General features: G+C 40.6%; 1 protein-coding gene across 6 annotated transcripts in view; it reads right to left on the reverse strand.

Moving 5' to 3' along the window:
- The window catches only part of ENAH (ENAH actin regulator), a 174,145-nt gene extending 156,323 nt beyond the window's left edge, over positions 1-17,822 (reverse strand). For all 6 annotated transcript variants that reach the window (XM_049868467.1, XM_049868466.1, XM_049868465.1 and 3 more), the window contains exon 1: positions 17,447-17,822. In XM_049868467.1, coding sequence (XP_049724424.1) covers positions 17,447-17,451 — 5 coding nt within the window. In that variant the 5' untranslated portion in view covers positions 17,452-17,822. The remainder of the gene's footprint in view (positions 1-17,446) is intronic.
- Between the last annotated feature and the right edge of the window lie 261 nt (positions 17,823-18,083).

Raw genomic sequence — 18,083 nt, forward strand, 5'->3', positions numbered from 1 at the left:
GTATTTATAGTAAAAATTCATCAAGGTGTAGGTACACTTATGATTTGTGTACTTTGCTATATGTAAATTATACCTTGGGGGGAGAAAGAGCACAGGAAGAGATGGTCCTTCTCCTTCCAAGAATTACTGGATCTGAATGTTAAGCCCGGAACTCCTATGGCCTACTTGCTACGAGTGTGAAGACAAAGCCAACACCAAAGATGGCAAAGTATCTGGGTGCTCAAAGACCTCAGTGAGCCACTGCCTAACGCGTGCCGAGAGCTCACCCTGCCTCTGGACTTCCAAACGCATGACACAGTACACTGTCTTAATGTCTACTTAAGCACTTTAAGTCTGTTTCTTACTTGCAGCTGAAAATACAATCATTTAATAATTGCAGAAAACTAATAAGACATCAAAAGAAAATGAAGATCAAAGTGAGGTCCCTGGGAAAACTAAAACTTTGCCCTTGAAATTCTGGCAAAAATGACTCTCTTTATAATCATACTGGAAAAGCCCATCATAATGTGAGACGTACAGTTTCATGCTATCTCACAATTTTGGTAGAAAAATTATGCCAAAAAAAGAAGAAAACAACAACGCTTGATTCATTCTCCCATTCTAAGAATTTAACACATAATTGCAACAGTAACTTGAATGTTTTCATTATTTTGTTTCATTTATCAAGATTAAATCCAAAATAAAACCTTTTCTCCTTACTCCTGCTATGTACTATTATCCCCGAAACACTGTTCCTATTCTAGGTTAATTCACTCTACATGGCCTTGTTCCATGTACCAATTATTCTCAGAAAATAAATATCTCTATATGAGGAAATCATAAGGAAAAAGAAATCACTCCCCTATACATCAACATTTAGAAAATTCAAATACAGACCTCAGTTCATGTAAGTTAACCAATACAGAGAAGCCCTAGGTTGTGCTGGTAAAAAGCATGGGTTCTGGAACCAGGTGACCTAGAACACAATGCCACATTCCACTGTTTACTAGCTAGGTGACCCTGGGGCAAGGCACTTAGCCCTCTGTGCCTCAGTTTCTCCATCTCTAAAATGGGAGTAGCAACAATTCCTAACTTATAAGGAATATTAAGTGAGTTAATACCTAAAATGCTTCAGGCAGTAAGTGCTCACTGTTAGTTATCACATTTCCAAAACTCTTAAGAAAACTGAGGAATGCCATCACTGGAGTTAAGCTAACTGGTGAACGAAAAATTTTAAAACAGAAGATTAATGCTTTAAATACAAGCACACACATTTTAAATAAAATTAAGACACAGAAAAATGAGATGATGCATTCACAGTAAAAACAAGTTTAAAGTTAATTTGTAAAAATAACTTCAAATCTTTTAACAAATGCAACAAATAAGCCTAATAAATCTATAAGAGTATAAGCGAACAACTAGTGGACAAACCTCCAAAAGATCTGAGTACAGACAGTTCATCAGAGAAAATAATGAAAAGAAAATACCACCTTCACCAGTACTCACGAATGAAAGTTTTTAAAAGGTACCACATCAAACTAGAGACTAACGTGTTGCTGTACTTTAATAAAGGTGAAATAAAATCTGAATACATGGAGAAAAAAGAATGAAAAATTTAGTATTGTTTTTAAGAGGGTCAATTCTCTTCCCTACTCTATTAATCCATTAAATTAACATAATTCTAATTAAAACCGTAACAGGCTTGGGGGGTATAATTTTTCTTTTTTATATCAATTACTGAAGTGATTCTAATATATAATATTAGAATATATTAGACTAGAAAATAAAGTTTTGAAAAATAAGAAAATGAACAGTAATTTGCCTTATTAGACATTACTGTATAAAGGTTGAGTAATTAAAAGTGAGATACTAGCGTAGAATTATACAGATAAATAAAAATTAATGCATCCAGGAGCAAAAACTAAGTTATCTATGGGAATTCGGTGTATCATGAAACCAACACTCCGAATCAGTGGACAAATGACGCTGACAAATGACTAAATATTTGATATTTTGTTAGATGCTAACCTCCCATCTTACACCGACATAAATTTCAGGTGGATTAAATTTAAACATAAATGAAGTTATAAACCTAACAAAAGAAAATGTAGGTACACATATATGCACGTCATCTTAGGTTGGGGAAGGCATGAAGCCAAAGACAGAAACCGTAAAGGTCAAGGCTGCTCGGTCGGACATGAAATTTTTAAACTTCTATATGAAAATAAAGAGAATTAAAAGACAAGTGACAAACTTAAAATATAATGTGTGGGGCAGATTTTACATCATGACCCTTAATGAATCTCACCTCTTGGTAAGTCCTTGATCGTCTCCTCCCATACTGCCTCTGGGCTTCACCATGTGACTTGCTTTACCCAAGGAGACATAAGAAAACAGGATGCACGCAGAAGTTTGGTAAGAGCTTCCAAACTGAGGTGCACTGGGGAATGCTCTCACGGTAGGCTACTATTACTCTGTGAAGAAACCTGGTCTAGTTTCCTTGAGGAAAGTGTGACCAGACGGAAACGAGAAAGACAGCGACTAAGAGAAACAAACACTCCAAGTGAACCCAGCCTCTCAGCCAACCTACCAAGTGCTGCAAATGTTTAAGTCCAGGTGAGACCAGCATAAGAGCTGACAAGCCCATCCCACAGAATTGCACGTAATAACAAACACTTGTTTTTAAATACATGTTTTACTAGGGTTTCAGGTGGTTTGTTATGCAGCAGTAGATAACCAATACTTCTGTGCTCCAAAGGTTAATATCCTTATTAAAAATATTACAAATCATCAGGGGAAAAAACTAAAAATCCTATTGGGAAAATAGACAAAAAGCACATGAGCAGACAATTCACGCAAAAAGAGATGTTCAACCCTATTAGCAATCAAAGACATACAAATTAAAACAATGAGATGACATCCTTTGTCTATCAGATTGGAAAAGATGAAAGAGGCTGATAATCTCCTGAGTTGGCCAGAATGTGCAGAAACCGCCAGAATGTTGGGAAGCTACTGTTGCTCCTTTGGTAATGCGTAACAAAAACTGATAAAATTTCCTTTGGTCTCATCATCTCAATTATTATTCACTCAAATATTTATTGTGCATTCTCAGGGACTTGTGCTAGAACTAGGTATACAGAGCCAGATCAGGCAGTACCTTAATAATTCTAGTTTATTATTGATTTGGGATTTATTCTAAGAGCAATAAGATGCCACTAAAAGCTTTAGCAGGGAAATAACAATATTTAATTGTTATAAGATGGAACAGACTCGATGGCACCTAACAATAATTTCCAATTTTAAATCCTTCTGGCTGAGCAAAGAGAAATTGGGTCAAAAATGGAATTGAGGAGATCATAATGGTTCAGGTGAAAACAGCAGTGACCTCGACTTGAGTAGGGTAGTGTGGTTTGTGCTCAGCTACTAATCAAAAGGCTGGCGGTTCAAATCCATCCAGCAGTCCCAGGGAAGAAACGGCTGACAAATCTACTTCCATGAAGATTACAGCCAAGAAAATCCTATGGAGAGCTCAGTTCTATTTGGTAACACATGGGGTTCGCCACAATTTGGCATAGGTTTGGTTTTGGGGTCTTGAGTGGTATGAGCGAGATGGAGAGAAGCAAACGGAGACAGAACTGGTAATACTTGCTGATAGACCGGATATAGAAAAGTAAGAGAAAGGGAGGAATTAAATATTACTCCTTGATTTTACTTTTAGGAGTTTATCCTAAAATATAATCAGATACCTGCACAAAAACATATACCCAAAAGATATTTATAGCATTGTCTTTTATAACAAAAATAGTGGAAAAAAATCTAAAAGTTCATCCCTAAAAGATTAATTAAGCAGGTTTAGGTCATCTAAAGCAATGAGCTATGCAGTCACTTAAAATTATACACATCTGTAATTAGTGACAAGAATTATGTGGAAAAGGGCCAGCTGCAAAACATATAATACAATGTAGTATAATTCCACTTTCAAATAGTACAGTCTCACTTTTATTTAAAATGTACTCATATAAAAAAAACCCAAACCTACTGCCGTCAAGTCGATTCCGACTCATAGCGACCCTACAGGACAGAGCAGAACTGCCCCACAGTTTCCAAGGAGCGCCTGGCGGATTCGAACTGCTGACCTCTTGGTTAGCAGCTGTAGCACTTAACCACTATGCCACCAGGGTTTCCATGTACTCATATACACTCAGCTTATTTGTGGTTGAGTATCCATTATAAAGAAAATTAGAAAATGATACATCAAAATATTGTATTTCTAGATGGTCTGGATTTGAGTTACTAACATTTGATACTTTCCATACCTTCTGAAATCTTTGTAAAATCTGTACTGCTTTATAATGGAAGGAAAAAAGCCATTTTTTAAAAAACAGTGACCAGACATTTACTAGGACATTAATTGGCTCCTTTTCCAAAAATAAAATACTGCAAATGCAATGATTAAAGAGACTACAAATAAATAAAAATAACTTTTGAATGCAAAGTTGTGATTCATAAGTCTTAAAAAGTCAGTATTTCTACAGTCACAATTTTGCTTGCAATACTAATCTAAGATGCAATAAGAATTTGGGCAGAGGGGGGCATCTCAGGATTGCAGAACAAATCAGACACTCGAATGTAACCAATATCTCATTAATTATAAAACCTGCACTCTTTGGGGCACTCTAAACAAGCAATCTGGACTCCCTTGAGCTTTGCCCTGAAGAGGCTCTTTATTTTATTTCACTTGTGTTCTTGCATTCTTTATAAAGCCTCTCCTCTACCAAGTTGAAATATTTCACACAGATACCAAAAAGAACAGGAGTTTGAGCAAATTCAAAGCACAGTTAAAGGCAGTCATTCTGGCCTCATAGCACAAGTTGGTTACTGAGTCCTTTAAAGCATCGTCAAGGCTACTTCATTCCCCAAAGACAAACTTCCTCTGGTGTTTGAGATATATTATAAATAGGCCAAGAAAATCACTACCCAGATAAATCACCTTTCTGAAAATGCCAATGGATTTGCTTCATCACATTTCATTGGTGACCTTAGCCACCCTTACCCCACTAATTAACAGCTAAGAAGGTTGACAGAAAGGAATAAAATTATGACAATGCTACCAGAGAGGTGGCCTCTCCCTCAGAACGGAGGTGTGGCTCCAAAATTCGTTCAGGCCTCTCGAAGGCACCGTGTCACCGTGTCACTTACGCACTCAACCTGCCTTGTTCCCTACGGAGAAAAGTTCAATGGTTTTGTCTTCAAGCTTTCTTCTTTAGAAAGTCTGAAGATGACAATATAATGTAATAAAAATGCCAGAAACAACAAATGTAAAGCAAAGGCACTAAGATTACAGTCACTGAAAACTCTATGGGGTACAGTTACACTTTGAAACACGGGGTCGCCATGAGTCAAAATCAACTGTATGGAAACAGGTTTGGTGTGGCGTGATATTATCTATTTCAGTAAATAAGCGAAAATAACAATCCAAGGATGGGAAGGGGTGATAAAATACAGGTTCTTCACTTTTGGGGGAGGTATGTGGGTTTTTAAAAAAAAACGTAATTCATATATCATTAAATTTACCATCTTAAAATGTAAAATTCAGTGGTTTTTAATATATTCACAAAATTGTGCAACCATCACCACTACCTAATTTCAGAATATTTTCATCACTCTGAAAAGAAACCCTATACCCGTATTAGCAGTCACTTCCCGTTCTCTGCTCATTTCCCTCCAGCCCCTGGCAACCAGCAAGCTACTTTCTGTCATTAACAATTTGTCTGTTCTGGAAATTTCATACAAACGGAATCATACAATATGTGGTCTTTTGTATCTGACTATAGAGCCTGCAATGGGGGCTTCTACACGACCTTTAGGTAATCGAAGGTGCAGACCATATAGTGGTATCATTATGATAAAAGCTCTTATACATGCTAGCGACAGAAAGTTGGTGCATTATGAGTTATGTATAGGCAGTACTCAGTATGAGGAAATTAAGAAGTTTAGTGATCCTTAACTTTTCAAGGGTCGCAAGGTTCATCCATTGTAGAATGTTATTGTTCCTTCTTATAGCCAAATAATATCCCATTGCATCAACATACCACATTTTGTGTATCTAATCACCAGCTGTGGGATATTTGAGTGATTTCTACTTTTTGAAAATGCTGATGGCACAGGGGTTAAGAATTCAGCTGCTAACCAAAGGGTTGGCAGTTCAAATCCACCAGGCGCTCCTTGGAAACCTTGTGGGGCAGTTCTACTCTGTCCTATAGGGTCACTATGAGTTGGAAGCAATTCCATAGCAATGGTTATAGGTTCCACTTTTTGGCTATTATGAACAATGCTGCTATAATCATTTGTATATACAAGTTGCTGCTTTAAGGTATGTTTTCATTTCTGTCTGGTATATACCCCAGAGTGAAACTGGTAACTATGTTTAACTTCCTGAGGAACAGCCAAACTGTTTTTCAAAATCGCTGCACCATTTTACATGGTTTTCCACATTCTTAACATAAACATAAGAAAAGATATCGGACTAGAAGGGATTTACTCTTACCAAGCCCATTTTATGTGCCAAGTGTTATGCTAGGGTTTTATATAATTTCTGATTTAATTTTCCCAACAGCTTTATAATGCAGAAATTATCTCCACTTTACAGAAGAAATTCAAAGCTCATAAAATTTTTGTAACCTGCTCAAAAATCAATTTGTTATTAAATGTCAAAACTAGAATTCCAACCCAGAGTTGACTCCAAAGCTTGGACTCTACCCTATGCCATGCAATGTCTACACTTAGGTATATTCACCCGGTTGTTGCCAAAACTAAAAAACTCAGCTTGTTTGCCATCAAGTTGATTCCGACTCATAGCGACCCTATAGTGCTGTCATGTCAATTTCAACCCATAGAGACATCTTGTGATGGAGTGAAACTGTCCCACAGGGTTTTCTAGGCAGCAATCTTTAAGGGAACAGATCGCCAGGCCTTTCTCCAGTGGAGTTGCTTCACATCAGAAAGGATTCTTCAGAAAAGGTGTATGTTAATTAAATTTATAAGAGCCAGAAGCTTTCCTATGTAAAGCCATTTCTAGAAAAGATAAAAGATCTTTTGCATAAATCAGCCCCACTACCAACTTTTCTTTAGTAAATGACTTCTACATAAATCCAGTTAACCAGTCGCCCTCGAGTTGATTCCAACTCATGGTGACCCCACGTGTATGCTCCATAGTTTTCAATGGCTGATTTTTCAGAAGTAATTCACCAGCCCTTTCTCCTGAGGTGCCTCTGGGTTGACTCAAACTTCCAACCTTTTGGTTAGCAGACGAACGTGTTAAGTGTTTGCACCATCCATAGAGTTACTTAAAACAAAACCTACCTAAAATTCACCTGAGCTTATACAGATTCCACGACTCATCTGTCAGTCTGTCCCGCTGTGGAGGCTCGTGTGTTGCTGTGATGCTGGAAGCTACGCCACCGGTATCTCAAATACTAGCAGAGTCACCCATGGTGGATGTTTCAGCAGAGATACCACTAAGACAGACTGAGAAGTACCTGGTGATCTATTTCTGAAAAAACTGGCCAGTGAAAACCCTATGAATAGCAGCGGAACACTGTCGGAAACAGTGCTGGAAGATGAGCCCCTCAAGTTGGAAGGCACTCAAAATACGACTGCGAAAGAGCAGCCTCCTCAAAGTAGAGTCGACCTTAATAACATGGATGGAGTCAACCTCTCGGGACCTTCACTGCTGATGTGGCGCAACTCAAAATGACAAGAATCAGCTGCAAACAGCCATCTGTTAGTGACTGAAATGAGGAATGTATGAAGTATGAATCAAGGAAAATTGGAAGTTGTCAAAAATGAAATGGAACACATAAACATCGATATCCTTGGCATCAGTGAGCTGAAATGGACTGGTAATGGCCATTCTGAATTGGAAAATCATATGGTCTACTACGCCGGGAATGGGAAATTGAAGAGAAATGGCATCGCATTCACTGTCAAAAAGAACATTTCAAGATTCATCCTGAGGTACAACACTGTCACTGACAGGATAATATCCATACACCTACAAGAAAGACTAGTTGATACAACTATTATTCAAATTTACACACCAACCACTAAGGTCAAAGATGAAGAAACTGAAGACTTTTTTCTGCAGTCTGAAATTAATCAATCAAGATGTGCTGATAATTACTGGTGACTGGAATGTGAAAGCTGGAAACAAAGAGGATTGGTAGTTTAAAAACATGGCCTTAGTGACAAACAGCTCTGGGGATCACAAGATAATATTCTGCAAGACCAACAACTTATTCACTGCAAATACCTTTTCTCAACCACATAAACAGCAACTATACACATGGACTTTAAAGATGGAATACACCGGAATCAAATCGACTACATCTTTAGAAAGAGAAGACGGAGAAGCTCAGTATCATCAGTCAGAACAAGGCCAGACACCAACTGCAGAACACAATCATTTGCTCATACGTGTTTAAGTTAATGCTGAAAAGGATGAAAGAACGCCTAACCCAAGCCATGGTATTTTCAACAGCCTCATGTGCATGTGAAAGCTGGACAATCAATAAGGAAGACTGAAGAACTGACATCTTTGAATGATGGTATTGGCAAAGCATACTGAATATACCATGAACTGCCAGAAAGGCGAACAAATCTGTCTTGGGAGAAACATAGCCAGAACCCTCCTTAGAAGCAAGGATGGTTAAGACTTTGTCTCACGTACTTTGGTTGTTACCTGGTGAAAGACCATCCTGCTTGGTAAAGTAGCGGGTCAGCAAAAAAGCGGAAGACCGTCAACAAGGACTGACACAGTAGCTGCAACAATGGGCTCAAACAAAACAATTGTGAGGATGGCACAGGACCAAGAGGAGTTTCGTTCTGTTGTACGCAGCATCACTATGAGTCAGAACCAACTCAATGACACCTAACAAGTTTAAGCTGAGGCAAAGAAAATTAAAACAAGTTCACAAGAGCCAACGTACAACCTTGAGTAAATCCCACCTGAATTTAGACACCATCTCAAGAACAGATTTGACACACTGAACGCTAATGACCAAAGACATCATACATGAAAAAAGAAAAAGGTCACTAAAAAGTCAGGAAAGAAAGAAAAGACCAAAATAGATGTCAGAAGAGACTCTGAAACTTGCTCTTGAACACAGAGTACCTAAAGTGAAAGAAAGAAATGATGAAGTAAAAAAAACTGAACAGAAGATTTCAAAGAATAGCTTGAGAAAACAAAGAATAACAATGACACATGCAAAGATTAGAAAACCAAAAGGAAAGAATATGCTCGGCGTTTCTCAAGCTGAAAGGACTGAAGAAAAAAGTCAAGATTTGAGTGGGAATATTGAAGGATACTACAGGATTGCTGTCAGCTGGAACCAACTCAATGGCAATGAGTTTTCAACTCGACGGCTATAGGTTTTTTTTTTTTTTTAAATGGGCAAAAATTGGATGCAGGAAGCTTCAAAAGAAGACAGAAGGAATACACAGGGTCACTGTACCAAAAAGGACTGGTCGACATTCAACCATTTCAGGAGACAGCATATGATGGACAACCCATGGTACCGAAGGAAAAGGTCCAAGCTGCACAGAAGGTGCTGGTGATAACCAAGGCTCCAGGTATTGACAGAATGTCAACTGAAATGTTTCAAAGAACGGATACAACACTAAAAGCACTCAAGTGGTCTATGCCAAGAAATCTGGAAGACAGCTACCTGGCCAACCAACTGGGAGAGATCTGTATTTGTGCCTATTTCAAAGAAAGGTAATCCAACTGAATGGGGAAATTATCAAACACTACCATTAATATAACATGCAAGTAAAATTATGCTGAAGATAATTCAAAAATGGTTGGAGCAATACATCAACAGGGAACTGCCGGAAATTCAAGCCAGAATGAGAAGAGGGCGTAGAATGAGGGACATCACTGCTGATGTCAGACGGATCTCGGCTGAAAGCAGAGTATACCAGAAAGATGTTTGCCTGTGTTTTATTGACCACGCAAAGGCATTCAACCGTGTGGATCATAACAAATTATGAATAACATCCAAAACACTTAACTGTGCTCATGAGGAACCTGTACATAGACCGAGAGGCAGTTGTTCGAGCAGAACGAGGGGATGCTGCAGGAAAGGTGTGCTTCAGGACTCTATCCTTTCACCATGCTTACTCAACCTATATGCTGAGCAAATAATCTGAGAAACTGGACTATATGAAGAACGATATGCAGATGACACAATCTTGCTTGCTGAAAGCGAAGAGGACTTACTGATGAAGATCAAAGTCTATAGCCTTCCGTATGGATTACACCTCAACATAATGAAAACAAAAATCCTCACAATTGGCCCAATAAGCAACATCATGCTAAAGAGAGAAAAGACTGAAGTTGTCAAGGATTTCATTTTACTTGGATCCACAATCAACACCCATGGAAGGAGCAGTCAAGAAATCAAATGACGCATTTTACTGGGCAATCTGCTGCAAGAGACCTCTTTAAAGTGTTAAAATGCAAAGATGTCACTTTGAGGACTAAGGTGTGCCTGACCCAAGCCATGGTATTTTCAGTTGCCTCATATGCATGTGAAAGCTGGACAATGAATAAGGAAGACCAAAGAAAAATTGACACCTTTGAATTATGGTGTTGGTGAAGAATACTGAATATACCACAAACTCCCAGATGAATGAACAAATCTGTCTTGGAAGAAGTACAGCCAGAATGCTCCTTAGAAGCACGGATGGCAAGACGTCACCTCAATACTTGGGACATGTTATAAGGAGGGACCATTCTCTGAAGAAACGCATCATGCTTGGTAAAGTAGAGCGTCAGGGAAGAACAGCAAGACCCTCGATGAGATGGACTGACACAGTGGCAGCAACAATGACTTAAGCATAGCAAGGATTGTGAGGACGGTGCAGGACTTGGCAGTGTTTTGTTCTGTTGTACGTAGGGTCGCTATGAGTTGGAAACAACTCGACAGCACCTAACGACAACATATATAGATTAGCTTCTTCCATCAAAGATACATGAACTGACAAAAAAATCTGGCTATGTTTCTTCATGAATATCTCAAACCACTCATTTACTGGTACTTTAAGCAGTGTTTAGAATCAAAACAAAGCTGGCATTAAATGGAATCAAGATAAGCTAAACCAATAGAGTCGCATAAACTTGTTGCTCAAAAACATTTATGCACCCTAGGATTAAAGATACAAAAAAACAGAATGACAGCTTATCTATTAATTAAGGATTTAATGAAAAAGTCAAGGAAACATGATATCCTCGAAAGGGCTTTCTTTGGGTTTGGAGTTAAGAGAAACGTGGGGTCTGACACCCTGGTCACTTCTCAGCTTGGCAAAGGACGAAGAAACAAACTCTATACCTACTCTTGGTTAGGATGCTAGCTTTGGTTTGCCTTTTTTTTTTTTTTTTTAATTAAATACCATTTAACATTTACTACATGCAATATACTATATTACCCCCTACAGTACCCAGCACAGCTTCTAGAATATTACAGGTGCTCCAAAAATGGTGGCTGCTATTGTTAGTGACTAGATTCTGGAAAAGAACACCAGAGTCAAAGACAAATATCTATATGGACAACCACTATTTGCCAACCTGGCACAACGGTTAAGAGCTTGGCTGCTAACCAAAAGGTCAGCAGTTTGAATCCACCACCTGCTCCCTGGAAACCCTATGGGCAGTTCTGCTCTGTTCTACAGGGTTGCTATGAGTCGGAATCGACTCAATGGCAACGGATTTGGTTTTTTTGGGGGGTGGGGGTGCTGGTACCAGAGCCCTGGTGGTGCAGTAGTTAGGAACTTGGCTGCTAACTGAAAGGCTGGCAGTTTGAATCCACCAGCCGCTCCTCTGAAACCCTATGGTACAGTTCTAGTCTGTCCTATAGGGTTCCTATGAATCAGATTCAACTCGACAGCAACGGGTTTCGCTTTGCTTTGTGCTGGTACCATGAGTATAAAAATGCAGTTCCTGCCCTCAAGGAGCTTACAACGAACACGGACAGACGGACACAGAAAACTACACAATTAGTAGATGCAAAAGTTTTGCAGAGTGTATAGGGACACAGAAGAATACTGGTCTTTTCAGACCCCAATGATCTGAAAAGGAATCAGTCCCTTTCCTGCTTTCTATTCCAGAAAATTGTATACACCCTGAATTGAAGCAGCAGCCATGGAGGTATGTATGCCTCAGTTCAGATTCTTTAACTTTTGTTATTATTGTTGTTGTTAGCTGCCATCAGAGTCAGCCCCCCGCTCAGAGCAACCCCACGCACAAAGAATGAAATGCTGCCTGGTCTTGCACCATCCCCATGGTCGGCTATGTATCAACCATTGTGATCCACTGGGTTTTCACTGGCTGATTTTCAGAAGTAGATCACCAGGCAATTCTTCCTAGTCTGTCTTAGCCTGGAAGCTCTGCTGAGACCTGTTTAGCACCAAAGCAACATGAAAACCACCATCCAGAAACAACTGGGGCTGCACATGAGGTGCATGGCTGAAAACTAAAACTCCCACAAGAAAGCGAGAATTCTACCACTGAATCACCAATGTTACTTCCACCCAATTCCATCCATCAATTTCAAAGGAGGGGGACAGAAAGGAAAAGGCAAAGAGAACTTTAAGTTGGCAGAAGAAGATTCCAAAAATGAATCACATTTTTCAAGTCCTTCTTACAGTCATGGTGAAGACTGGGTGTTTTACAAGTTATACAATCACCTCATATTTAAACTGTGTTTAGGATAAGTTACCAAAAACACCAGTCCAGTATGTAATTTCTTCTATGCAAGTCAAATGGGAAATGCTTGATTATTTTGCTTATTCCAATAGGGTTAACTCAGTATCAAAAACCCTGAGTACAATATAAACCTCAGTAAATTTTCTGTTAGTCCATACTCAAGATTTATCCACTTAATACTTCCTAAACAACCACCATATCCAGATACAAGGTACTGACACATACAAAAAAATGAAGATTTGGCTCCTGTTCCTAAGATAAATCTCTGGGGAAGTCACACATTCAACAACTACAACAGGTATAAGTGAAGACCCATGGGAACAGAAGGCTACCATTTGTATCTTTGCATGGGTATCTCACTTGACACTTTAACACAACAACCTTGTTAAATAATAGGATTATTTCCATTTTTACCAGTTTGCTCAGTTAACAACCAGTCGGCCTATAAAACCTGGATCTTCTGACCCTTCACTGTTATCACACTTCAAAATGTGTATCATTACCACAAATGAAAGTTAACAAAACCACTCACAGTAAGTTTTTCAAGAGTCTAAATATACCTGTAGGAAGGAGCTTTAAAGACTGCTTTCCTCTTCTAAAAATAAGGCTGGACTAGATCATGATGGCTAATTAGTAGCATTTCTGGAAACACCCTCCGATACCACTCTCTGAGATCCATGTCCCGACAAAACATTACTAATTAGTCATGACACTCTTTCACACCAAGCCCAGAAATCAGACATTGGTCCTTATCAAGATGGTGGCTACTACCAATTGGAGTAGGTAAGCAAAATGTAAACTATTTGCCATCCTTGAACTAGAGAGGGCCCAGAAAGGTGAAGCAAATTGCCCAAAAGTTTTACACAGCTAGTCTAAAACAAAACTAGGCCTAGAAACAAGAGGATTAACACAACTACAATGCTTACAAGATTACGAAGCACTTTCTCTTCTATTATCATTTGACTCTCACTGTCGCTATGAGTCGGAATTGACTCGAATGACAACAGGTTCGGTTCGGTTACCCAGTAACGGAGGAACACTGGTAACACAGTGGTCAAGTGCTCAGCTGCTAACCAAAAGGTCAGCCGTTCCAACCCATCAGTGGTCCACAAGACAAAGACGTGGTAATCTGCTTCACTAACGATTACAGCCTTGGAAACCCTATGGGACAATTCTACTCTGTCCTACAGGATCACTGAGTCCGAATCAACTTGGCAGTGGCTTTGGTTTTTGGTTGGACCCAGTAAATAATTATCCCTATTTTTACATACTTAAAAAAAAAAAAAAAACCCTGGATCCCTGAAATAATGGGATTAGCTCAAGGTCATCCAACCTGTAGGTGGCTTGTTATTACGCTTTTTTACATGAGGGAACAGAGCCTTAGCAAAGTCATAGCAGGGAGCGGAAGCCTGGATCATTTGATATAGTCCCAAGTATGTCAATCCAGAATCTCCAGAGCCGTTCTTAGCCACTAGGCTACATCCAACTATTGCAGATCAGACAAACTCCTCTTTAAAAAAAATTTAAAAATCTTGAGTAATTAACCAACTAATAAAAAATGCATTCGCATGTGGGAATGAAAAAACACTAAACAGACAGCAAGTGGTAACTTTGAAGGGTAAGACAGTACTCCAAGATCTAAAAAATGCACTCACTTTAAAGGCATACACAATATTAATTTTACATATATTAACCTACCTCAATCACAAAACAGCTTATACTTCTGAAATGTTACATAAATGAAAAACAAAAATAGAACTAAAAAGTTGGATATGACACTAAGAGCAGTTTTTTGGGGGGAGGATCTCTGCTGCCAATGATTTGAATAAGAAGAATTTTTATTTTTTATTCTTATCTTGAAGCAAGGAATTAACAATTCCATATATACGTGTAAAATGCCTTTATGACTGTTTCAGGAATGTATTGTTCAGTTCACTTCTGTAGAAAAACTACGTCATTCTACCAGTGACTATGCTATTAATATTAAAGTCATCTGAGAGATCTTAACACACACACACTTAAACCGCAAAATACTTACCATGTTTTCTTCAGAATTCTGACCAGCCTAAGTAGAAATTCCTGCCCAGACATGGCTATTTCTGGATGGCCTATCTCTTAATATAACTAAAAAAGGCTTAATTTAGTAGGCTAACGTTTATGTCCTATAGTCCTTGAAAGTATCATAGAGACAGAGTCAAATATTAATACAATCTGAAAAGCCCCTTTTTTTAAGCACGAAAATACCCCAAAAGCTTTTGCCACCAGCTCAAGAACATTTTACCCACATCATCACCAGACCAACCTAGTTTTACAGGTACGTGAGCGAATGTGTATACACCCAAATTGCACAAACCACCTACCAAATAATCCAATGCCTTCCAAAGTGAAAAGCTGATCCTCTTTTCTGCTCTTAAATTATTCAAAATGAGCCTACAAAGAATTACTGGAGGCTGCTTGAACAAACTTTTCAGACTTGTGTGCCACCTTCCATACTTATGCTACAGGAAAGCATCAGTGAGTCCTCCTCCCTCTCTACACTCAAAACTGAGGAAAAGAGCTGAAAACGGAGAAGTTATTTTTTTTTACTAGCAAAGGAACTCTTAAATGCAGACATCATTTACCAGTGACAGACTGACAACTATACACGATAGTGATTAAACTTCACTGAATACCCAAAACTTTACCTTTTGTATTTTGTTCACAACCTCTGAATTAGACATTTTTAGTTAAAATACCCCCACTTTCACTATTATACATTTCTTAATGTTAAAGTTAATTTACCCAACGTTTGGAAAACACAGATAACTTCTGGCTACAAGATTTTTACAGCATTAATTCTCTAAAGACATCAACAATACATAAACCTCACTGAGGCTGAGCCGATTCTGACTCAAAGCAACCCTATAGGACAGAGTAGAACTGCCCCATAGGGGTCCCGAGGGAGGAGAGCTGGTGGATTCAAACTGCCGACCTTTTGGTTAGCAGCCCAGCTCTTAACCACTACGCCCAAACGGCAACAATACATAGGCATAGTAAGAAATAATACTAAATTTTATAATAGTTCCTGAGTTTTCAGGGACATCAGTAACTTGATAAACACCATGTTCAAACACATGACTCAAGTTTTTCAAACCGCAGTTTATAAAGACTATGTTTTTTGGAATCGACTCAATGTCAACCGGTATGCCATAATTTTAAACTGATCCGTTACATCTGAAAATCTGTGTGAGATGCCCAAGAAAAAGCGTTCACTTAGAGACACAGCATTAAACAAAAATTTTAAGGCTATCGTAAATAGAGCTCTGTAACTTGGAATGAGAGAAAAAGAATAATTCAAACTCACAGTAAGCTGAACTGAAAACGCAACGCAGACATATCACAAAAATATATATTAAAATGCGAAATGGGTAAGTGGTCAACCTTGATAGAAAAAACATGAAAACTAAAAGTTTAAAACAAATTTCTTTAATTGAGAAAGAATTTCGATGACATGACATTTTCTTGCCAAAGCAAAGGAATCTGTAGATTGTATCATTCAATCTCATTGTATTACGTTATAAAAGTCTTCGCAATGGTTGGCCATTAATCTTTAACACAAAGGAGATTCAAATCCCAGAGAGAAATGGAGGAATTTTCTTTACCCACAATTGTTTAACCTAAAAGGGAGGGCCTATAAGGATGATAACGCAGAATGGATGAGCATTCGGTCTACCAAGTCCCACTTCTCACCAAGTCTTGCACCAATCCGAAAAGAGAAGGTTATGGACACAAAACAGGCTTAGGGAAGGCTGGAAAAAAATCTCCAATGAAAGATACATCACATCATGCTTTATTCTCTTACACAATTGGAGAAACAAAAAAGAAAAAAAAACACACCATATGTTTCATTGTTGCAATTAAAAATAATTTTACGACGGTACATTCAATTCTTTGGGGCGGAAAAAAAATGTAGCTTCTGTTTTATTGATTACACAGAGAAAAGGGGAAAAGCAGCTGCTGCAATGCAACACAGAATGCTACAGAGGAAGGGGGACAAGGTTTTCCAAACAAATCCCGCCCCCCCCCACTTCGTCTACGCACCCCAAACAACTTTGTCCTATCTTTTACTGCCCCCTCAAAAAAAAAAAAAACAAATTTAAAGCTGATCAATTATCTACCTTCCCCCACCACCGTGAAATTTCACCTTTGATGGCTCCTTTACCTACCCCGACCAAAGCACTTTACTACCCGCAGGGATTTCAGATCTTTCAAACTTTTCTTCCTTTTTTAATTAAACCTGAGAGTGTTGTAACGAAAAGAGGATGAAATTTTAACAGATATCCCGGAAAAATACCTGTTTCCCAGCAACATGCACGCTTCGATTCTCGAACCCCTCCCCATCTCCCAGGTTTTGCTTGCAAAGGCTGGGGGAGGGAGCCGGGAGCAAATTAAATTCAGGAAGGGAAATCCTGGGGGAAAGACGAGGACATGAGGAACTGAGGAGGACGGGGTCGGGGGGCGAGGCCCCCAAACAAGAGGAGGCTGAGGAGGCTTAAAAGAAAGAAAAAGAAATAAGAAGGGACAAAAGGGGGAGGGGAAGGCGAGACCGGAGACCGGGGGAGACGCGCCGCGCCGCGCCGGGAGACGAAGGCGGGGTCCGGGGAAGCGGGGTCGCGGCTCCCGCGGCACAATGGCCCGCCGGCCCCCGCGCCGCGCGCCCCTCACCTCATGGTGCCGGCGGCGCCCAGGCTTCCCCAGCAGCCGGGAGACGCGGCAGGCGCCGAGCCGAGGGGGTCTCGCCTCCAGGGGCGGGGACGCAGCTCCGAGACGGGAGACGAGCGGCCGGTTCCTCCTTCGGGCGGCGAGGGCGCTACACCATCTCCTCGCACAAAGCCGAGGCGCCGGCCGCGAGTGCGCGAGAAGAGGGCGAAAGAAAAGCTGGGGAGGGGGCGGAGAGCCGACGCGCGCAGAGGGTCCCCGGCGGCCGCCGCCTCCCACCGCCTCCTCCGCCTGGGCCGCCTCCTCCCGGAGCTTCCTCGGCCGCCCGCGGAGGGGTGCCCGCCCGGGCCGCGCGCCCGGCCGCCGCGCCACAGGCCCGCGCTCCCCGCCGCCGCGCAGCCCGCGCCCGCCGCCCCGCCGCCGAGGCCGTGTGCAAGCGGCAGCTGCAGCGCCGCGGGAGGAGAGTCGGCAGCGCCGCGCCGAGCCGGGAGGGGGCGGGGCGCGCGGCCGAGGAGCACGCAGGCGCCGCCCTCCTCCCCTCCTTCCCCCGGGCGAGGGGGCGGCGCGGGGGCGGGGGGCGGGAGCCGGGGGCGGGCGCGCGCCGGGGTGCCGGGCCCCCGGCGGACTGCGGAGAGCGGGCGGG

The sequence above is a fragment of the Elephas maximus genome, chromosome 24 (genome assembly GCF_024166365.1).
Source record: "Elephas maximus indicus isolate mEleMax1 chromosome 24, mEleMax1 primary haplotype, whole genome shotgun sequence".
NCBI classification, from domain to species: domain Eukaryota; kingdom Metazoa; phylum Chordata; class Mammalia; order Proboscidea; family Elephantidae; genus Elephas; species Elephas maximus.